General features: G+C 39.0%; 1 protein-coding gene across 1 annotated transcript in view; it reads left to right on the top strand.

Moving 5' to 3' along the window:
- Nucleotides 1-24053, top strand: part of PAAF1 (proteasomal ATPase associated factor 1) — a 40791-nt gene that overhangs the window by 5163 nt on the left and 11575 nt on the right. Inside the window, exons 4-7 of the mRNA XM_082659202.1 lie at nucleotides 3810-3899; nucleotides 11826-11924; nucleotides 12547-12697; nucleotides 19977-20171. Coding sequence (XP_082515328.1) covers nucleotides 3810-3899; nucleotides 11826-11924; nucleotides 12547-12697; nucleotides 19977-20171 — 535 coding nt within the window. The remainder of the gene's footprint in view (nucleotides 1-3809; nucleotides 3900-11825; nucleotides 11925-12546; nucleotides 12698-19976; nucleotides 20172-24053) is intronic.

Raw genomic sequence — 24053 nt, 5'->3', positions numbered from 1 at the left:
AATAATGTATTTTATTTAACCCAGTATATCTAAAGTATTATTTTAACCTGTAATTAATATAAAAAATTATTAGAGATAGTTTTTTTTATTAAGTCTTTGAGATCCTCTGTATATTTTACACTTAGAGCACATCTCAATTCAGACTCTAATTTTTTTTAATATAAAATTTATTTATTTATTTTTGGCTGTGTTGGGTCTTCGTTGTCATGCACAGACTTTCTCTGGTTGCGGCGAGCAGGGTCTACTCTTCGTTGTGGTGTGCGGGTTTCTCATTGCGGTGGCTTCTCTTGTTGCAGAGCACGGGCTCTAGGTGCGCGGGCTTCAGTAGTTGTGGCACGCGGGCTCAGTAGGTGTGGCTCTTGGGCTCTAGAGCACAGACCCAGTAGTTGTGGTGCATGGGCTGAGTTGCTCCGCAGCATGTTGGATCTTCCCAGACCAGGGCTTGAACCCATGTCCCCTGCATTGGCAGGCGGATTCTTAACCACTGTGCCATGAGGGAACTCCCAGACTCTAAATTTTTATTGGAAATACTTGATATGTATTTAGGTTTTAAAAAATTTACAGTTGAAAACAGATTCACATATCTAAGTAGTTCCAAATGTACTTAAAAAGTTTTCCAGTAACTGAATCAAGTATGTTTTTAAACTAAACTTTAAATAAAATTAAAAATTCATTTACTCATTTGCATTAGCCACATTTTAAGTGCTCAGTAGCTTTATGTGGCTAGTACCCACCATATTGTACAGCGTAGTTTTATAATGTGTCTGGGCACACCTTGGTGAAGACCTGTATTAGTAGTACTTAATTGTTTTTCTCATTGGTCTTTGAGGTGAGTAGGTGGCCATGTAAGTTGCAGAACTCATGATCTGACTTTCCTTCCTCTTTCTTTTTTTTTTAAAATTAATTATTTATTTTATTTTAATTTATTTTTGGCTGTGTTGGGTCTTCGTTGCTGCGCGCGGGCTTTCTCTAGTTGCAGAGAGCGGGGGCTACTCTCTGTTGCAGTGCGCAGGCTTCTCATAGTGGTGGCCTCTCTTGTTGCGGAGCACAGGGCTCTAGGCATGCAGGCTTCAGTAGTTGTGGCTCGTGGGCTCTAGAACGCAGGCTCAGTAGTTGTGGCACATGGGCTTAGTTGCTCCGTGGCATGTGGGATCTTCCTGGACCAGGGCTTGCACCCATGTCCCCTGCACTGGCAGGTGGATTCTTAACCACTGCGCCACCAGGGAAGCCCTCCTTCCTCTTTCTGATGGCAGCAGTCAGTGTGCTCTGGTGAGATGATTCCCAAAGGGTGAAACGGCCTTTTTTGGTGTGTGTATAATTAAGCTTTTTTAGTTGTAAAATATTTCAGGTGTACTGACAAGAGTAGAGAATACTTTGTTTTTTACATATCTTTAGCAGATGTTCATTCATTACCCTCTGTGCAAAATAATAAGCTACATGTTATTATATATTTTATATTTGTTTTTCATGAACAGTATTGTAGAAAGTACCAGAAGGTCTGAGTCCAAGTCTTAGTTACTGTGACACTTACTAGCAATATGGTTTTGGACAAATAACTTAGTTACCTGAGCCTCAGTTTCCTCATCTATAAAACAGAGACAGTATTCTACCTCATAGGCTGATTAGTGGGGAGTGAAATTGCATATGAAAGAAACTAAGATATTAAAAGTGAGTTATTGTTTATCATAACAATCCTGTGGGATTGGCATTTTAAATTTACATTTTGCAGATAAGCAAACAGATTCAAAGAGGTTAATTAACCCCTAATAATCAAAGCTAGTTAGACTATGTCAGAATTAAAACCCAGTTCTATTAACTTCAAGTATGACACCACCTTGCAAGCCTACATTTTTTCCAGGTGTTTGCCAGTATCCATCCACAGCCTGGGCACTGACTTCCTTTCTTCCCTTTGTACTCAGGCTGTGATACAAACCTTACCTTTTCCAATATCATTACTAATTTCTGCAGTGTACTTGCTAAGTCAGACAGTAAATGCTTATGGTTGAACGTTCATTTGTTTCCTAACTGCCATGAGTCACTTTGCTGTTTGATGTTGCTACAGTGTTCTATTATACAGATCTGTCATTATGCTTAAAAACCTAACTTGGAAAGATAAAAAGTTTGACTTTTAATTTTATCTTAATGTGGAATATTCACACTTCCCCCTGACACTGAATTTTGTCTGTTTTGATATCTCCTGTAGCTTTTCTTTAATATCTTTTCATTAACAGCATGATTCTCTACTGCTGGGATGTAACAACTTTTATCTTCCTTCATAGTCTGTTTACGGTTAAAGGGTGATTTGCAGGATCGATAAGCAGGAGAAAACCACTGATTCTTGAAATCTTTTACATAATTAGCCCCAAAGAAATAGTCTTCTGAGAGCAAACACAGTTCTTACAGAGGCTCGAACACTAAGCTTTCAGAGCTCCTCATATCCTTGCTTGGTATGAATATTTAGCCAGGAAAGTTTAGCTGACACTTTAGTTTCGGGTACAGGAGACAATTCCAAATCCGGGTCAGCTCTCTTGCAGCTGTATGGGCTTTGTCATGTGGTTAGAAACAAAAACTCATTTAATGAAAGGCCTGCAGGCAGCCAGGCATAGATACACTGGCTAAGAAAGTACTGTTTGTATAGATAATCTAATTCTCTTTTTAAAGGAGAAGACCTGTAATAAGAATATATTGATTTTCAGTGATGAGAATAACTTTGAAACTGTTCTTTCTAATGAACTATGAGGACTGTGCTTGTTGTACATAGATTAGCCTCATTAAAGAGGTTCAGAAAATCTTGATTATTGAAGGCATTTTCATTGTCCAGCAGAATTTCCAGAAACTTTCAAGTACTACTGCAGAAGAGATAACAGGTTAGGGGCCATCTGGTGAGAGCAGCTCCTCAGCTCTGTGTAGGAGATATACACTTAGGGGATGGTGTTAGTATTCTGCAAATTAGAGTAAGGGATTTTTGTACTGCAAGAATCCTTGAGGCGATGTTTACCAAGCCTTTTATACCTCTGCCTTGAAACACCAACATACTTACCCTAAATGGTTGCAGTCTGCCTTCAGCAAGTCATGTCACTTGAATCTAACATCTGGTTCTAGGTGTAATTTACTACTACGTCACTAGTGTTATCTTGCTATAGTAGCTGAAATATATGTGATAATGACTAGTCAAAACATGTGGGAAATCATAAGACAGCCATTTGGTGATGACCAGTCTATGAACATGTATAGTCAGTTTAAGTCCTAGTTGGGAATGAGCACCACAAGCCTGACCAGGGCCTACACATTGTGTGAGTATACTGTAATTTACTTTACCTACTTTCTTACTCTGGTAACTATACATGTCAGTAGTCTAACATTTTTTCTGAAAGTTCTTTTATAGGCAGCAAGTTTACTTTTAGACTAGTCTTTTCAGCCCTAGGCCCGGGAGCTGGTGCTGTTTTTTTCACAACTCTTGGTACTGTTCCTTGCCACACTGCTGACTGAGAGTACTGGTATTAGATTTTCTTATGAAAATTAATGTTCTCGTGTTTGTCATTTGTATCTTATTGTTGGTTTGTCTTCTATGGAACAGTTTTCTTCAACATAAAAGCATAATGGCTCAGCAGTACCAAATTACATTGTAGCCCTCTGCAGTAAAAGGACTGCTGATCTGTAGGGGAGTGATAGTGTCTTGGGTTGGGGAAGGAGGATTAGGGTACACTTAGAAGGTAAGAGTGTTCTTTTGTCCTAATGTTTTCTTTAAGAAGCTTTAATTCCTTTGGAGTAGCTTTACTGATGGATTTCATTTTTCCTTCTCTGTTTAGAAAAGCATTCATATTTCATGTCCAAAGGAAAATGCATCTTCGAAGTTTTTGGCACCATATACTACTTTTTCCAGAATTCATACAAAGAGTGTAAGTATTCTGATAAAATGAGGAGAAAATATAATAACATGTTAATTTTTCATGCTTGTCTAGTGCTATAAACATATTCATAATTAATGTGTTTTTCATTTACTTTGCATTATAAGATGACACAGCTGATAAAGTGTGATAGGTTTGGCAAAACTGGTACTTGGGTCCACTTAGAATAAATATACAAATCCACTCACTGGTAATCTCAAATAAAGGAATTGTATGAAATTTCCTTATATATGTTTTACCAGAGCTACTTACCAGCTTTTGGATAATGATGATAGTAGTTGATGTTTGAGTAATTTGCCACTGCTCATATTTCTGTCCCTTTGCCTAATGGAAGAGGCATTTTCTCAAAATTCCAAGTACAGCATATTGAGGGATAATTTTCAAAGGTCTTTGTGATAAAGCCCTTTCTACTACCATAAGCTTTTTAGAAGCAGAAATGAGAAATAGGTGAATAAACTGATTGTATTAAAGCCTACTTCTTCTTAGTGTTTGGTACATTTTCAAAAATAGCTGTTTTTATCCTTATTGCAAAACAAATATATATTTAGTGATGAAAATTTAGGAAATGTAAAAGTGAAAATCACTTATTTCTATAATCTAAAGATAACTATTGTAAGCTTTTGTTATGTAGCACTTAATAATAATCATAGTAATCTTGCCATTTGCAGCAACATAGGTGGACTTGGAAGGCATTATGCTAAGTGAAATAAGTCAGAGAAAGACAGATACTGTATGATGTCACTTATATGTGGACTCTGAAAAATAAAACAAACTAGTGAACATAACAAAAACAGACTCACAGATATAGAGAATAAAGTAGTGGTTACCAGTGTGGGGGGGGGAAATAAGGAGGGGCAAAATAGGGGTAGGGGATTAAGAGGTACAAGCTGTTATGTATAAAATAAATAAGGTACAAGGATATATTGTACAACACAGGTAATATAGCCAATATTTTATAATAACTATAAATGGAATATAACCTTTAAAAAATTGTGAATCACTATTTTGTACACCTGTAACTTATATAATATTGTATATTAATGTATCTCGATTTTAAAAAGTTAAAAAATAATAATCATAGTAGTAATAGCTGACATTTATTGATCACCTGCTATGTGCCAGCACATGGTAAGCTTTACATATCATTATTTTACTTGATCCAGTCTTTTTTCTTTATAAATATTTTACCACAACAGGTTTTTACAGTACCTGTTGTTTTATAAGTTACTTTTTAATTCTTTTTTTTTTTTTTTGCTGTACGTGGGCCTCTCACTGTTGTGGCCTCTCCCATTGCGGAGCACAGGCTCCGGACGTGCAGGCTCAGCGGCCATGGCTCACGGGCCCAGCCGCTCCGCGGCATGTGCGATCTTCCTGGACCGGGGCACGAACCCGTGTCCCCTGCATCGGCAGGAGGACTCTCAACCACTGCGCCACGAAGGAAGCCCTGTAGGAAGATTTTTAATCACAGTCTCAATTTCAGTGCTTGTGATTGGTCTGTTTATATTTTCTCTTTCTTCCTGGTTCAGTCTCAGAAGGTTGTGCTTTTCTAAGAATTTGTCCATTTCTTCCAGGTTGTCCATTTTTTTGGCATAGTTGCTTGTAGTAGTCTCTCATGATCCTTTGTACTTCTGCAGTGTCAGTTGTTACTTCTCTTCTCCTTTTTTCATTTCTAATTGTATTGATTTGAGTCTTCCCCTTTTTTTCTTGATGAGTCTGGCTAATGGTTTATGAATTTTGTTTGTCTTCTCAAAGAACCAGCTTTTAGTTTTATTGATCTTTGCTATTGTTTCCTTCATTTCTTTTTCATTTGTTTCTGATCTGATCTTTATGATTTCTTCTGCTAACTTTGGGGTTTTTTTATTCTTCTTTCTCTAATTGCTTTAGGTGTAAGGTTAGGCTGTTTATTTGAGATGTTTCTTGTTTCTTGAGGCAGGATTGTATTGCTATAAAATTCCGTCTTAAGAACTGCTTTTGCTGCATCCCATAGGTTTTGGGTCGTCATGTTTTCATTGTCATTTGTCTCTAGATATTTTTTGATTTCCTCTTTGATTTCTTCAGTGATCTCTTGGTTATTAAGTAGTGTATTGTTTAGCCTCCATGTGTTTGTATTTTTTACAGATTTTTTTCCTGTAATTGATATCTAGTCTCATAGCGTTGCAGTCAGAAAAGATACTTGATATGATTTCAATTTTCTTAAATTTACCAAGGCTTGATTTGTGACCTAAGATATGATCTATCCTGGAGAATGTTCCATGAGCACTTGAGAAAAATGTGCATTCTGTTGTTTTTGGATAGAATGTCCTATAAATATCAATTAAGTCCATCTTGTTTAATGTATCATTTAAAGCTTGTGTTTCCTTATTTATTTTCATTTTGGATGATCTGTCCATTGGTGAAAGTGGGATGTTAAAGTCCCATACTACGATTGTGTTACTGTCGATTTCCCCTTTTATGGCTGTTAGCATTTGCCTTATGTATTGAGGTGCTCCTATGTTGGGTGCATAAATATTTACAATTGTTATATCTTCTTCTTGGATTGATCCCTTCATCATTATGTAGTGTCCTTCTTTGTCTCTTGTAATAGTCTTTAACGTCATTTTGTCTGATATGAGAATTGCTACTCCAGCTTTCTTCTGATTTCCATTTGCATGGGATATCTTTTTCCATCCCCTCACTTTCAGGCTGTATGTGTCCCTAGGTCTGAAGTGGGTCTCTTGTAGACAGCATGTATACAGGTCTTGTTTTTGTATCTATTCAGCCAGTCTGTCTTTTGGTTGGAGCATTTAATCCATTTACATTTAAGGTAGATATCAATATGTATGTTCCTATTACTATTTTCTTAATTGTTTTGGGTTTGTTATTGTAGGTCTTTTCCTTCTCTTGTGTTTCCTGCCTAGAGAAGTTCCTTTAGCATTTGTTGTAAAGCTGGTTTGGTGGTGCTGAATTCTCTTAGCCTTTGCTTGTCTCTAAAGGTTTTAATTTCTCTGTCGAATCTGAATGAGATCCTTGCTGGGTAGAGTAATCTTGGTTGTAGGTCTTTCCCTTTCATCACTTTAAATATGTCCTGCCACTCCCTTCTGGCTTGCAGAGTTTCTGCTGAAAGATCAGCTGTTCACCTTATGGGTATTCCCTTGTATGTTATTTGTTGTTTTTCCCTTGCTCCTTTTAATATTTTTTCTTTGTATTTAATTTTTGATAGTTTAGTTAATATGTGTCTTGGCATGTTTCTCCTTGGATTTATCCTGTATGGGACTCTCTGCACTTCCTGGACCTGATTGACTATTTCCTTTCCCACATTAGGGAAGTTTTCAACTATAATCTCTTCAAATATTTTCTCAGTCCCTTTCTTTTTCTCTTCTTCTTCTGAGACCCCTGTAATTCGAATGTTGGTGCGTTTAATGTTGTCCCAGAGGTCTCTCAGACTGTCCTCAATTCTTTTCATTTTTCTTTATTTTGCTCTGCAGTAGTTATTTCCACTATTTTATCTTCCAGGTCACTTATCCATTCTTCTGCTTCAGTTATTCTGCTGTTGATTCCTTCTAGAGAATTTTTTTTTAATTTATTTATTTTACTTATTTTTATTTTTTGACTGTGTTGGCTCTTTGTTGCTGCTCGCGGCTTTCTCTAGTTGTGTCAAGTGGGGGCTACTCTTCATTGTGATGCACTGACTTCTCATTGTGGTGGCTTCTCTTGTTGCAGAGCACGGGCTCTAGGTGTGTGGGCTTCAGTAGTTGTGGCTTGCAGGCTTCAGTAGTTGTGATTCGTGAGCTATAGAGCACAGACTCAGTAGTTATGGCACATGGACTTGGTAGCTCCATGGCATGTGGGATCTTCTCCGGACCAGGGCTCGAACCGATGTCCCCTGCATTGGCAGGCAGATTCTTAACCACTGCGCCACCAGGGAAGCCCCCTTCTAGAGAATTTTTTGTTTCATTTATTGTGTTGTTCATCATTGTTTGTTTGCTCTGTAGTTCTTCTAGGTCCTTGTTAAACATTTCTTGTATTTTCTCCATTCTATTTCCAAGATTTTGGATCATCTTTACTATCATTACTCTGAATTCTTTTTCAGGTAGACTGCCTATTTCCTTTTCATTTGTTTGGTCTGGTGGATTTTTACCTTGCTCCTTCATCTGCTGTGCGTTCCTCTGTCTTCTCATTTTGCTTAACTTACTGTGTTTGGGGTCTCCTTTTCACAGGCTGCAGGTTCATAGCTTCCGTTGATTTTGGTGTCTGCCCCCAGTGGCTAAGGTTGGTTCAGTGGATTGTGTAGGCTTCCTGGTGGAGGGGACTGGTGCCTGTGTTCTGGTGGAAGAGGCTAGATCTTGTCTTTCTGGTGGGCAAGACCGTATCCGGTGGTATGTTTTAGGGTGCCTGTGGCCTTATTCTGATTATAGGCAGCCTCTCTGCTAATGGGTGGGGTTGTGTTACTGTCTTGCTAGTTTTTTGGCATAGGGTGTCCAGCACTGTAGCTTGCTGTTCGTTGAGTGGAGCTGGGTCTTAGCGTTGAGATGGAGGTCTCTGGGAGAGCTTTCGCCATTTGATATTATGTGGAGCTGGGAGGTCTCTGGTTGACCAATGTCCTGAACTCGGCTCTCCCACCTCAGAGGTACAGGCCTGACACCCGGCCGGAGCACCAAAACCCTGTCAGCCACATGGCTTAGAAGAAAAGGAAGGAAAAAAAGAAAGAAAGAAAGAAAAAATAAAATAAAGTTATTAAAATAAAACATAAAAAAATATTAAAAATAAAAAGATTAAAAAGTAATAAAAAAAGGGGAAAAAAGAAAGAAAGAATAGAGCAAGCAAACCGAAAAACAAATCCACCAATGATAACAAGCACTAAAAACTATACTAAAAAATAAAAAACAAACAAAAAAAACCAGACAGACAGAACCCTAGGACAAATGGTAAAAGCAAAGCTATACAGACAAAATCACACAAAGAAGCATACACATACACACTCACAAAAAGAGAGAAAGGAAAAAAATATATATATCTTTTGGGAAGTCTGAGATCTTCTGCCAGCGTTCAGTAGGTGTTCTGTAGGAGTTGTTCCACATGTAGATGTATTTCTGATGTATTTGTGGGGAGGATGGTCATCTCCACATCTTACTCCTCCACCATTTTGAAGGTCTCTGAATTGTCATCTTTATCCAATATTTAGGAATGCTCCATTGATCTGTCTGTTCTTTTGCTGTAACTAAGGACTAGATCTTTAGCCTTAGGCTCTGACCTAGGTTTGTATCCTGGCTCTGCTCTTTCACCTTGGGGAAATTAAACTACCTCTTAAACCTCAGATTTCTCACCAATACTTAAAGATTTTTGAGTGGATTATATGAGAGTAGTGTCTGTTACATGTCTGGCACATAATAGCTAGCTATTCAATAAATGTTAGTTCTCTTTCCTCTTTCTCTTTAATAAAAATCTGGAGGAAGGAGACAACTGGTATGATGTATAATCTACTTTTCAGTGTTCTATCACTTTGGAAGAATAGATAGTTCAGACTTAATTACTTTTTAGGTCTAGGAACTAGGGCCCCAAAGATATGTAACTGAGATAAATAACACAATATCCCTATCCTTTCCAGGAAGAGTATATTAACTGAGAGGGTACCAAATCATATATCAGAGTTTCTCAACCTTGGCAGTATTGACATTTTAAGCTAGATAATTCTTTTTTGTAGGGGACTGTTCTATGCACTGTAGGATGTTTAGCTGCATCCCTGGCCTCTAGCTACAAGTTGTTCATTGGACACCGCCCCCAGTTGTGACAACTAAAAATGTTTACAGACATCACCAAATGTCCCCCCAGAAACAAATTGCCCCTGGTTGAAAACCACTATGATATATTGAGTTGGCCAAAAAGTTCATTTGGGTTTTGCCGTAAGATGTTATAGAAAAATCCAAACGAACTTTTTGGCCAACCCAATATAAACATAGAAGCTGAAGACCACTGGGGGAGGAAGTGGTGAACTCCTTGGGGAGTTGGGAAAACCATTTACCTTTTGAGGAGTGGGTCATTTTTTAAAAAATCATTAATAGTTCATTTATTCTATTTCTTATTCTCCCTTTCTCTTATTTGAGCTCATTATTAGGTGATTCACCCATTTATTAATCACCTACTATATTCCAGATACTCTTCTGGGCACTGGGGCTATATAGTAATGGATAGAACTGTGGTATAGAGCCTGTATTCTAGGGTGTGGGTCCAGACAGGATTTGCCAATGACTTGGATATAAGATGTGAGTAAATGAGGAGTTGGGATAATTCCAAAAATTTTGGCCTGAGAATTGGGTAAATTCTGGTGTCATTTACTTGGGGGACAAGTAGTTGCATTGGTAGGGAGCAGGGGAAATAAGCGTTCTATTTTGGACATGTTAAGTTTCAGGTGTCCACTATAAAGCCAAAGATAGATGCCTGGCAGGCAGTTGGATAGATGGTGCCTGAGTCAGGAAAGAGGTTGGGCTGTATTGCTTTAGGGATTAAATTGATTTCAGAGTGAGTAGGAAAGTGTTTAAATATGTTTTGTTTCTGGGGCCCTTGAATGGGGACAGTAGCTGGTCTCATTGATATAGGTCAGATGGCTTTACTTTCTTATCTAGTGTTGATGAGCTGCTTCATCCCTCTTCCCAAACTGTTGTTAGGTATTTGTTAAATAGTTACTGTGTACATAGCCTGTGATTTGTGTGAGAAAGTGCTGGACATCGTTCTGACACTTATAAAGCTCATCATGTAGTTGGGGAGCCAGAATAGAGTTGAACTTGACAGTACTGGTAGTCAGATTTAAGGCCCAGGATTAGGGTGGTAGCAGTGGTGTTGGAGAAGAAAGATACATCTGAGAAATGTCTCCTACACTAGAATGTGAAAGCAGTATCCACCGATGAGAAGCTAGGAGCAGAATGGGATTATTATGAGGATCAAATGATCCAGTGTATTTAAAAATGTTTTATAAATGATAAAACATGATATAAATGTTAATTGTTGTCATAATCCTTAAAGTTAAAAGAACTGCAATTAAGTTAATGGTCCTTTTATTGAGGAACCAAAATAAAGAAGAAAAAGTCTTAGAAAGTGTTAGAGTTGACCCATATATCCCTTTAGTTTTTGCCAGACCTATTCATTATGGCTTAATTGGCATAGAGATGTAAAGTGGAAGGTTGAATAATTAAAGGCAAAGTTCCTATTTTTTGTTGTTGTTGAAAGTTCCTACTTTTTAAAAATAATTTAGGTCATATTGGAATCATAGTTGCTGGGAATATGACTGTGATTATATATCTCAGTCTTACATTTCTGGAATATTTGTAACTGGGTGTTTTTTAATAAAAAGGGGATATTATGTATGCATGTATTGATTTATGAAAGCGACTTGACATTCTGATCATGGCTTATTCATGAAGTGATTCCTAATATTGAAATTGCATAAGTGAATTTGAGAATTTTTCTATTACTTATTCTGAAATACACACACAGGCAGTTACGATTTTACAGAGGGAATGTAAAGTAGTAAATTGGAAGCATCTTTACTTTTCCTTGAATCCTGGTGCATCTTGGAAATCTGTCTTTTTGTGTAAGTGGGTTCCTAAGAATTAGGAGAGGTATCTTAATTTTAAAATGAAATAGCAAAAGATAGAAACTATGGAAATGATATGGGAATAAGTAACTTTATAGCTGAAGCAGGAGATTATAGATGACTACAAGAATAGTTTTTTGTTTCGAGAAATAAAGGGTTTTGGCTCCAGCCTTGTTGGGAGATCGGTGATGATAACTCAGCCTTCATATGAAACACATGTCCTTTGTGTTGGGAAGCACAGGCTTGAAGAAGTCTTAGAGAGTGTGAAATGAGAGAGGTTTTGTAACATATTTCAAGGGAAGAAGAGCATTTCGTTATTTGTAACACTGGTTGTTTTGTCGTTTAAACAGATAACATGCCTGGACATTTCCAGTGGAGGAGGCCTTGGTGTGTCTTCTAGTACCGATGGGAGCATGAAGATCTGGCAGGCTTCCAATGGAGAGCTCAGAGTAAAGGCTTTGGGTACACTTTTAGGGTGGTCTGAGAAACCTTAGACTGGGCCATGGAAAGAAGAGTGGCCCATTCTGAAAATGTAGGAACACTGCACTTCAATTGATCTTTGTTCTTCCATTTGTTAATCTGAGAACCATGCTCAAGTTTGGTGATTTGCCAGAACAAATTGGGGCTGGAACAGTGGAAGAGCCAGGCTAGTGAATGTCTGTGAGTGGATGGTATGAACTGCCTTCAGTGACCCATTTCTAAGACAGAGTAGCTAGGCTGTTACACTGACTGTATGGCTGAGCCCCCCAACCTGTACAGAGGATTTTAAGAAAAGACAAGTAAAAGAGCCCTCAAGCCTCCTCAGCTCCTTATATGTAGAACTAGACTTAGGGGTGGCTATGAGAGCTATGGAATTCAAATTCACAACATTTGCAGCCAAAGCCCAGGAAAGGGAGCCAACAGCTCTAAGAACATTACCTATACAGATGAACTAAAGAGATTCTTTGGACCTCTTTTGTTTTAAAATGCAGCATGTAGATATATCATTTACGGAACTAAGGATATGGGAGGTAAGAGAACATGAAGGGACGGACAAGAGAACTAGCATGGAATTTTCTTTTGTTTTTCCAGAGAGTATTGGAAGGACATGTATTTGATGTGAATTGTTGCAGGTTTTTCCCATCAGGCCTTGTGGTTCTGAGTGGGGGAATGGATGCCCAGCTGAAGATCTGGTCAGCTGAAGATGCTAACTGTGTGGTGACCTTCAAAGGTCACAAAGGAGGTATGAAGAGGGATTTCTCCTAAAGGTTTCTGTAATGATCCCCAGAAATGAATCACCAAAAAGATAGAAACAGAATCTAGTTATCCACAAAAACACAAGTAATTCATCCAACTGGCCATTTAAATGAACTGGTATTTCCCCAAGGATTAGAAATTCCTTTCCTACTCAGTCTTATTATTGCTATCTAGAATTCACTAACTTACATAGATCATTGTTTTCCACAGTTGATAAGGGGAAAAAAGGCTCCATAAGAGATCATCTACTTGTGTGCTGGGAAAAAAGAGAGAGAGGTGTGCCCACTATTTCACATTAGTCCTTTGGCTGAGGTGACAGTAAAAGCTGTGTTGCAAACAGCTGCATCACCAGACATCAGATAGACCTTGGTATTAATGGTCGATTCCTGTGGATTTAAATCACAGTTCAGTTTTTTAAAATGGATTAACCACATAACCTGTTGATATTGGATTGTAGAGACAGAGTGAGAACATCTTCCCTCTGTAACTGATTGGTTGGTTTGTTGGGAAAAAAGTTAATTTAGAGATGTTTTATCCTTAATTTGGAATGTTTTAAAAAAATGGTAAATATGTCATTCTTATTTTTACAAGTTTGGATTTTTTTTTTTTTTTTCGGGTACGCGGGCCTCTCACTGTTGTGGCCTCTCCCGTTGCGGAGCACAGGCTCCAGATGCGCAGGCTCAGCAGCCATGGCTCACGGGCCCAGCCGCTCCACGGCATGTGGGATCCTCCTGGACCTGGGCACGAACCCGTCTCCCCGGCAGGCGGACTCTCAACCACTGCGCCACCAGGGAAGCCCCAAGTTTGGATATTTTTGAAAATGTAATAACATCCTCAAATAAGGATGTTATTTCTTACCTTGATCACTCCTTTGGGACCATGATACACATCATCTACACCACTCATTTGGGAATTTATTATGTATTTGCCCTATACTTATGGTATTTAACCCAGTGTTTTTGCCTTGTCTACCTGACTATATTATAAATAGCTTGTGTGTAGAGTTGATTTTTTTAAGTTTTAGTATTTCTTTATAATGGTTTGTCAGATTACATACAGATCATCTAGCAAACACACATGTTAACCTTAGCAAATAAATGGGTTTTCTTCTGAAACTTAAGTACATGGATGCATTGAAAGGGAGTAGAAGGGATATATAGAGCCTTCTTCACGTTCAGTCCAAAGAACTGACAGGTCTGAGGAGTCAAAGCAGCCTGCACTGTTGGGGAATCCAGGAGCCAAAGGAGTCTAGAAGAACACTGAGGGATTCACCTTAGATCTGGCCACCTTGAAGATGCAAGGCATGGGGGACCTTTCCAGTGAACAAGGCATAGCTCTGCATATTGAACTTAAGAAGATGCATATTTAACATCTGTGCACACTTAACTTCAGAATACCTTTGGATTACTATAGTTATTGACTGTGCCCTCCACATGAATCCTAAGTCTCCCAGTGTTCTTCAGTTCTCCGTAAGAATCCATGTGTGTCACTTAGCTTAGGTTGAACTCTAGAGTGTTTGTTGATCTGATTTAAGCTTTTATTCATATAGTTGTTCCATTCTTTTGGCCTTGTGAGAAAGTTCTGGGGTGGGGGTAGGCGCTTCTCCAGAGTATAACACCCTTACTTTTTTTTCCTTGAGAGGGTTTGTTGTTTTTTTTATAAATTAGATTGAACAGAAATGATAAGCTTTAGGGGAAATTGCATGAAGTCAGATCCAGGTTAATGTCTGTCAGGTCTTAAATGCTTCTCTCTAGTTAATTCTATAAAGGAGCCCCGGGTTTGGGGTTGCCCATTCTTCAGAAGTATGGAGCCAAAATCAAGATTAATCTCCAATAACAGCGGCATATATGGGTCACTGTCTTTACCTAGTTGACTTCCAAGTTGCTTTGTGTGGCTCCTTTTTAACAATCTCTTTAGTTCTGAGATTTTGAAGCATTTTAATAAATGTCATGAACCACATAAAAAACAATAAAGAATTATTATTTGCATTTGTGATCTTTAGTGTTTTCACAAGTGGTGACTAAATAAGAGAAGCAGAAGATAGTGTTGAAGTGGACATGGTCTTTTATTGCCTAGGTAAGTCTTGGCAAGCAAGACATAAAAGGAAGTCTGGATTGAACATTACCTGATGCTTATTGCAAAGAATCATCTGGACACTAATAGAATAGCTCTGTATAAAGATCTGTTATAAAGAATAACCTTTCGTTAGCTTAATTAAGTCCCTGGCTTGCTTACTGCTTCTAGTATATGGAAACATGATAGTAAGGGAGCCAGTACAGTAGAGTGGCAAAACATAGGATTTGGAGACATACAAATCTTGGTTTAAATCTTAATTCTCCCATTTAAAGTCTGGGAAGCCTTGGAAAGTTGCTTAACTTTTCTGAGCCTTAATTTCCTCATATGTAAAATGGGGATAATAGTATTAAATGAAATGATACATATGAAAGATTTAGTATAATCCCTGGTATGTAATAAGTGCACACTGAATGCTATTATTGTTCATAAAAAATATGACACTATACTTTAAACCCTGCCAGGGAAGTTGAACCTTGTGATGTTTTAACATACTTGTCAAATGTGAAAAGCAGAAATTGTTATTTCTAATACAGTAGACATTTTTGATCTTAGTTGATATGTAATTGGTCTTTTCTAATACTTCTAGATATATATTTTATACTTATTTAAAGGATTAGTGTGTTCTTAAGCAGAGATAAGATTTTTGTAAATCTGTCTAATGAAAAGATAAACTAAAAGCAGTGTTCTGTTTGTAATATATGAGTTTACTAAGTAGCTCTAAAGTGTACTTTAATCAGTTTGAAAATTTTTAATTGACCAGGCCATTTAATCAAGGTTGGTGGATTTGGAGATATATATTCATAATCTTAATTCTTTGTAATAAGCACCAGGTCTTTCATAATCTGTGAAAACATTGAGACCAAATGAAACACCATTTCAGTTGATTGGTTGAGGTTTTTTGCTCACCAAGGTAGGAAAGATGCTTACATTTGAGAAACCAGGTTGCATTCTTTTCAAACTCTTATATACTTTCTCTGAAATAGGATATGCTGCCTCCAAGTAATAGGTGCTTCAAGGCTCATTATTTTCTGAGATCTGAATAGAGTAAACTTGTTAAAAAACCTGCCTAGAAATATGAAATTTGCTGTTTCTTACTAATACTTATTTCAGTCATAGTTTCATCTAACATTATTATTATTTCCCAGACTTTGGCTATGATGTTTATCTGTAAATCAGCTGAATCTTTTCTTGAATGCAGATTTTTTTTCATCTCGGTTTATATGTTGAGGATTTCTGTCTGTTTGATTTGGTATCTAAAGCCTTTGCAGCTCTGCTAGGTCTTAGCTATGGCTACTTCTCTTACAAAGGCATTCCTGCTCCTTTATAGCTTCTTCTTAAGGTAATTCCTCACAGATTCCTGCTCCTGTAAGGCTCCTCTTTCTTTTATTCTTGTCACCTAAGAGTAAAGAGACCCACACTAGATGCCACTATGTTGTGACATTTTATTAGAGAGGGAGTGATAGTTTTCCACTCTACTTTCATAAAAAAGGAAAACTTCCTAGATGACAGCTCTTTACTGAGTATTAGTTGAAATTTGTACACAGTTAATACCATTCATAGCTCCCTAGCCACAGCTGTAGCATCCTGTCTTGGATACATATTTTTCAGAACCTTTTTTTTTTTTTTAAGTTTGCATCACTTCCATGGAACTCAGCATTTTTAAATAGTGGTTGGAACTTCCCAATAAAGACATAAACAGATCTTTGATGGCTTAGTAAGAGTTGAAGCCCCTTCCTTATGTTCCTATTGGTGATTCCTTAAGATTCTTGAAAGATCTAAGATCCTTTTCTAGCTAGAATGCTGAGTGTGTTATGGAGATAGAGTGGAAAGGTGAATTTTCTAAACTCAGGGTACTTTATGATTACAAAATATGTTGTAAATAAGAAACATAAAATAGCAACAAGATATGTTGCCTCCTTAGATCTGCTTCTGAGGGAAAGCCTACTTTTAAAAGCTTATCTAGGCTAACACAACATTGTAAAGCAACCACATTCCAATAAAAATGAATTAAAAAAACCAACATATAACCAAAAATAAATAAATAAAAACTTATCTGTATGGCCTTTATCCAGTAGATATATAAGTACAAGGATTACATTTTATTTTTCCAACCACTGTAACCAGCTATATAAATTGTATTTAGTTTTTATTTTAAATTGGATATATTGGGAAACTTACCCTGTGAATTAGGTCCCACCTGAGAAAATCATATTTTATCAAACAGGCCCTAAATTGGCTACTTTTTAAATTTGTGGCATTTTTATGAATTCATCTTTTTTCTGAAAAAGGCTTTCAAAGTGAAATTTCCACTGAGAGTTGAGGCATGTGGTTAACTGCATGGCTCATCCATCACTTGTACCTTATACTGAGTTTTTGTAGAGTTTTTGTCAAGGTTTATATATCTGAAGTCATCTCATCTTGAGCAGAATGGGAGCAAGCCAGGGCACTGGTTTACTAAGTAACCTTTGATCAGGTACTCTTATTACTCAGCCTGCAAGTGTTTATTGGGCACCTATAATAGGATAATTAAATGGGTTTTAATAAAGCAAGTACTAGCCCTGCCTGTATCACCATAGGGCCAGACTCTCTTTCTACTCTACAGTCCTATGTTGTCACATGTATGCCCCTGAAACTCTTTATGTCCTTGACTGTCTCTACCTTTTTACACTGGGTGCTCCTGAAGCCAGGGATCATAGAAAATAGTCAGATAAGGGGTGACAAAGGGCTTCAAAAGTCATAAAATCTGTGGACATTTTGGATATTATAACACTCTGCATCTTACTTGATCTTTTTAAGCAGGTGGTCCCCTGTCGAGGTATGGTACAGGGGCCCAGGAGATGTGTATACTCAGCTTCCTGCTGGGCTCCTCTAACACTGCTCTGGCAAAAGTGGAGCACTGGCTCACGCTACCTGTCTGCAAACAGGTGAGGTAGAAGCTCAGCTTCCCCTTGACCTTGCTGACGCCTTCCTGGTAGAAGTGGGGCACCATCTTGCATCACCTCAACTTGCACTACTTCTTTTCCTCCAAAGTGGGCTTGTAAGCTCTGTTTCCTGCTGACTGACACTAGGGGATGGGTTGGGGAAAGTGGAGTGCTACTTCCCTGTCCCTTATGTTTTACCTCTTTCCCCCATTGGTGCTGGGTGAGAGTAGAGGCCCAGCTCCCCGCTGACAGTACCCTGCTGGGCCTGGTCAGTGTCGCTGGGTGGGGGGAATTGGAGAGCTGTCTCCTGCTTCCATGGGGGTTGAGGTAGAAATCACTCCCTGTTCAGCCCCACTGACTCTTTGGGAGAGGGGAGGTAGCAGTTTTTCTGTTGCTGTTTGAGTAAGATGGATATTGCCAAAAAGCTTTTCTGTACTGTTAGGCCACCCTTTTCTAAGTCTTCTGCCTAGAGGCAACAGACTTTTCTTGGAGTTGTTTGGTTGTTGTTTTTTGTTTTTAATTTGTGCCTTTTTTAAAAAATTAGTTCTATGTTAGAGGCTTCTGCGGTGTCCTGTCTAGGATATATGGGAGGCAGTAAGGAAATCCAGGAAATTCATTGCCCTGTTGTTCTTCAAGTCTTGAGGTCCCTAGGTGGACTGCTTTCTTCTTTACATCTTTCAACCTTCTTGTGCTTGTTTGTTGTCTTATGTCCAGGTTTTTTTAGTTGTAAGGAGAGGACCTGGGAGCAATGGGACTACTCCATCTTGGCCAGATGAGGAGTCACTCCTTTTTTATGATTAGTTCCCAATGGAAGCAGCAGGATCTTTTAAGACAGTGATTTGCACACTGAACTGTCTAGGATGTCTACTTAATTTTTGTTTAAAAAACAGTTTTTATACGACCCAGCAATCCCACTACTGGGCATGTACCCTGAGAAACTGATAATTCACGAAGAGTCATGTTGGGCTTCCCTGGTGGCGCAGTGGTTAAGAATCTGCCTGCCAATTCAGGGGACACGGGTTCAAGCCCTGGTCTGGGAAGATCCCACATGCTGCAGAGCAACTAAGCCCATGCACCACAACTACTGAGCCTGTGCTCTAGAGTCTGGGAGCCAAACTAATGAGTCTGCATGCTACAACTACTGAAGTCCATGTGCCTAGAGCCTGTGCTCTGCAACAAGAGAAGCCACCGCAATGAGAAGCCCATGTACCACAACAAAGAGTAGCCCCTGCTCGCTGCAACTAGAGAAAAGCCCTAGCGCACAGCAACTAGAGAAAAGCCCTCACGCAGCAATGAAGACCCAATGCAGCCATAAATTTAAAAAAAAAAAAAAAAAAGAGTCATGTACCACAGTGTTCATTGCAGCACTATTTGCAATAGTCAGGACATGGAAGCAACCTAAGTGTCCATTGACAGATGAATGGATAAAGAAGATGTGGCACATATATACAATGGAATATTACTCAGCCATAAAAAAGAAGTGAAATTGACTTATTTGTAATGAGGTGGATGGACCTAGAGTCTGTCATACAGAGTGAAGTAAATCAGAAAGAGAAAAACAAATAGCGTATGGTAACATATGGAATCTAAAAAAACAAAACATGATTCTGAAGAACCTAGGCACAGGACAGGAATAAAGATGTAGACGTGGAGAATGGACTTGAGGACATGGGGAGGGGGAAGGGTAAGCCAGGATGAAGTGAGAGAGTGGCATGGACATATATACACTACCAAATGTAAAATAGATAACTAGTGGAAAGCAGCCACATAGCATAGGGAGATCAGCTCGGTGTTTTGTGACCACCTAGAGGGGTGGGATAGGGATGATGGGAGGGAGACGCAAGTGGGAGGGGATATGGGGATATATGTATGTATACGTATAGCTGACTCACTTTGTTATACAGCAGAAACTAACACACCATTGTAAAGCAATTATACTCCAGTAACGATTTTTTTAAAAAATAAATAAATTAAAAAACAACAGGTTCTAAAGCCAAAATAATAACTTGAAAACCACTGCTCTAGAAAACCACATGCCACTAAAAATTAAATCCAAAGCTTCTTTTCCATGTCTGTCTCTTGCAGCTAGTCATTGGGAAACAGGGACCCTGTTCTGTTTATTTCTGTTTTTCTGGCACCAGCCTGTAGTACATATCCAGTACTTGTTTGTGAAGGAATAGAGTCATTTATACAGATATGTCTTCTCTGCCCTTGTAGTTCTTTTACTACCTACTCCATTTTAGGGTCTTTTTTTTTTTCTCTTGTCAGGTATCCTGGATACAGCCATTGTTGATCGGGGGAAGAATGTGGTATCTGGTTCTCGAGATGGGACAGCACGACTTTGGGACTGTGGGCGCTCAGCCTGCTTGGGAGTCATTGCAGACTGTGGGTCTTCCATCAACGGAGTAGCTGTGGGTACTGCTGACAACTCTATAAACCTCGGCTCCCCTGAGCAGATGCCCAGTGAGTTGATAACAGTATATGAATTTATTTTGTTTCCTTATATTCCTTCAGTGTTTGCCTTAGTTTCTCCTTTTCTTCCTTGTTCTCTCCTGCTCTGTAGCTGGTATTTCCATTTTTACCATAAGATTAATATTTGTTGCATATCTACTATGTTTCTGTTGCTTTGGAATCTACAAAGGAAGTATATGTCACAGTTATTGCATTTGAGTAAGTACAGTTTAATTTAGCAGATGAGACTAATGCCTGTAAAACAGAACGATAAAATTTTGGCTGAAGTAACTTAGTGATTCACTTAATGCAAATATAATGTTTTTTTGGAAGAAGAGAGTGTTTTAGGTTAGTATAGATGAGAGATGTCACAAAAGAAGTTGAACCTTGAAGGATAGATTCAAGTTGAACAGACAAGAATGGGAAGGATGGGAGAATGGGAACTAGGGCAGGGATAGAGGTAGGGGCAGTTCACATTAAAATAGTGTGGAGGTAAAATTGACTGTTGGGTAGAGATATGCTTCTTTGGGCCAGAAGTTGGCGTAAGCATAGTAGGGGGAAATAGGTGAGTAGAGTGAAAGCTCTGGTTGAGTCAGAATGATAAAGGTCCTAATAAGGCAGCTTGCATTCTTTTCTTATTTTCCTATGATTATAACATACTTGCTTCTCTGTTTCCATAGGACTATTTTTCTACCATCATCTCTGCTTCTTGTATTTTTTTTTTAAGAGGCTTTATTTTTTAGAGCAGTTTGGTCCACATGAAATTGAGCAGATAGAGTTCTTGTATACCCTTTGCCCACATACCTGCACACCCTCCCCTGTTATCACCATCCCCCACCAGAGTGGTACTTTTGTTACAATTGATAGACCTAAACTGACACATCATTATCACTCAAAGTTCAAGGTTTAAATTAGGATTCACTCTTGATGTTGTATATTCTGTGGGTTTGGACAAATGTATAATGACATGTATTTATCATTCTAGTATCATGCAGATTTTTCACTGCCTGAAAAATCTCTTTTGCTGCACCAATTCGTCCTTTCATCCCCTATAACCTTTCGCAACTGATATTTTTACTGTCTTCATGGCTTTGCCTTTTCTAGAATGTTGCAGTTGAAATCATAAACTATGTAGCCTTTTCAGATTGGCTTCTTTCACTTAGTAATATGCATTTAAGGTTCCTGCATGTCTTTTCATGCATTGATACCTCATTTCTTTTTTTCCATTTATTTATTTATTTATTTTTAAATGTTTTTCAGGGGGGCTTTCTCTAGTTGTGGCGAGTGGGGGCTACTCTTCGTTGCGGTGCATGGCCTTCTCATTGCGGTGCATGGCCTTCTCATTGCGGTGGCTTCTCTTGTTGCAGAGCACGGGCTCTAGGTGCGCAGGCTTCAGTAGTTGTGGCGTGCGAGCTCAGTAGTTGTGGTGCACGGGCTTAGTTGCTCCACAGCATGTGGGATCTTCCCGGACCAGGGCTCGAACCCATGTCCCCTGCATTGGCAGGTGGATTCTTATCCACTGTGCCACCAAGGAAGTCCTTGATACCTCATTGTTTTAAACACTGAACAATATTCCATTGTTTTATTCATCTACTGGAGGACATCTTGGTTGTTTCCAAGTTTGGACAATTATAAATAAAGCTGCTATAAATATCCCTGTGTAGGTTTTTGTGTGGATATATGTTTTCAGCTCATTTGGGTGAATTTTGCCCCTCACTGTGGACACACTGCAGGTATTCTCCTCACTCTCTTAAACTTCCCATATAGATACACTGTGGTCCAAGAATTAAAATGGTTGTGACTACCACATGTTGCCTGGCCCCTCTTTGGGAATTAATCGATTAATAGGAAGAGTATTTCCCAAAGTGTGACACATGTGCAGTGAGTGGTAAACAAGATCATTTCAGGCAGTACACATTTTTAATAGTTACATATTAATGCACACATATCTCACTTCAAACCTAAGATTTCACAGATACTACTTAAAATAAGGTTGAGTTTTTTAAAATTTGTTGGTTTAAAGTAATTTAAATGAAAATATTCTTGTTTCCTCTATTTCCTCACTTCCCACTTACTGTTCAACCCAGCCTAGGATGGTTTGTGCCCCAGCTACTTAACGAGCAGCAGCTCTTGTCGAGGTCACCAGTGACTCCATGTTGCATAATCCAGTGTTACTTCTCTGTGCTTATCCTTCCAAATTCTCAACAGGATACAACACAGTAAACTCTTCTCTTCAGGACACTTTTCTTTCTTGGCTTCTGTAATACCACACTACACTGCTTTTCTCTCTATCTCATTGGCTGCTGCTTCTTAGTCTCCTTTTAAAAAAAAACCATTTATTTATTTATTTGGCTGCGTTGGGTCTTAGTTGCGGCACGTGGGATCTTTTTTAGTTGCAGCATGTGGGATCTAGTTCCCTGACCAGGTTTTGAGCCCGGGCCCCCTGCACTGGGAGCGTGGAGCCTTAGCCACTGGACCACCAGGGAAGTCCCAATCTCCTTTTACATGTCTCCTTTATTCTATCTTTAAATATTGGAGGGCTCTCAGCTCTACAATTTCTCTCTTAGGTGATCTCATCAGTTCCATGACTTTAAATGTTGTATTTAAGCTGGTGATTTCCAAAAGTACATCTAAAGCATAGATCTTTCACTTGCATTTCAGACTCTATTTAGATGTCTAATAGACATCTTGAACTTATAACATGGAGTGTTTGATTTCCTCCCACTCCAAATCTGTTTTTCCCCATCTCAGTAAATGGCACCACCATCTTCTTGCTCAAGCCCAAAGCCTGAGATTCATTCAAGATCCACCCCCACCGTTCCTCATGTCCCGCATCAGCAAAGTCTGTCATCTCTACCTTCAGAATGTTGCTCATTTTTCCACCTCACGTTCTTCCTCCAGCTCTCCCTTCCTCCTGCCAGCATCCTCATCCATTCTACCATCATCTGTTGCCTGCACTATTCTATAATCTATTCTCCTCAGAGGAACCATCATGATCATTTAAAAAACATAAATCAAGGGACTTCCCTGGTGGTCCAGTGGGTAAGAGTCCGTGCTCCCAATGCAGGGGGCCTGGGTTTGATCCCTGGTCAGGGAACTAGATTCCACACGCATGCCACAACTAAGAGCCTGCATGCCGCAACTAAGAGTCCACTTGCCGCCACAATGATCCAGTGCAGCCAAAATAAATTAAAATTTAAAAAAAGTAAATAAATAAAAAACATAAGTCATATCACTCTCCTTTGTCTCTACTCTCCTCTAGCAGCCTCCTTTTTGTATTTTTTTGTTTGGTTGGGTTTTTTTGGCCATGTGGGATCTTAATTCCCCAACCAGAGATTGAACCTGCATCCCCTGCCATGGAAGCATGGAGTCTTAACCACTGGACTGCCAGGGAAGTCCATAGTGGCCTCCTTTTATACATATGTTTGGCCCTCCATATCCATGGGTTCCTCATTCAGAACACAATCCACAGTTGGTTGAATCTGCGGATGTGGCACCTTTCGATATGGAGGGCCAACTCTGGGGACTTGAGCATCTGCGAATCTTGGTGTCTGCGGCGGGTCCTGGAAGCAACCTTCTGTAAATACCGAGGGACAACTATGTATTAAAATCCTAACCCCTTACCATGGCTTATTACAAATGCTTACACTTTCTAACCCCTGCAGTCCTCTCCAGCCTCAAGTCACACCACCCTCTGCCAGTTCCATTGTGTCCCAGCCATAGGTCTCTGTTCTTGGAGCACAACAGACTGCCAGCCTCCCGGCTTTTGCCTTGTTCTTCCCTTAGCCTAGAATGTACCTCCCAAAACTTTTCACATGGCTGGCTTCTGTTTACCATTCATGTCTCAGTTGAAAAATAACCTCCATGAAACCTATTTAAAATTGAAGTTTAGGG

The sequence above is a fragment of the Grampus griseus genome (genome assembly GCF_964374135.1).
Source record: "Grampus griseus genome assembly, chromosome: 8".
Taxonomy (NCBI): domain Eukaryota; kingdom Metazoa; phylum Chordata; class Mammalia; order Artiodactyla; family Delphinidae; genus Grampus; species Grampus griseus.
The sequence above is the reverse complement of the archived record's forward strand: the minus strand, read 5'-3'. Positions and strand labels throughout refer to the sequence as shown.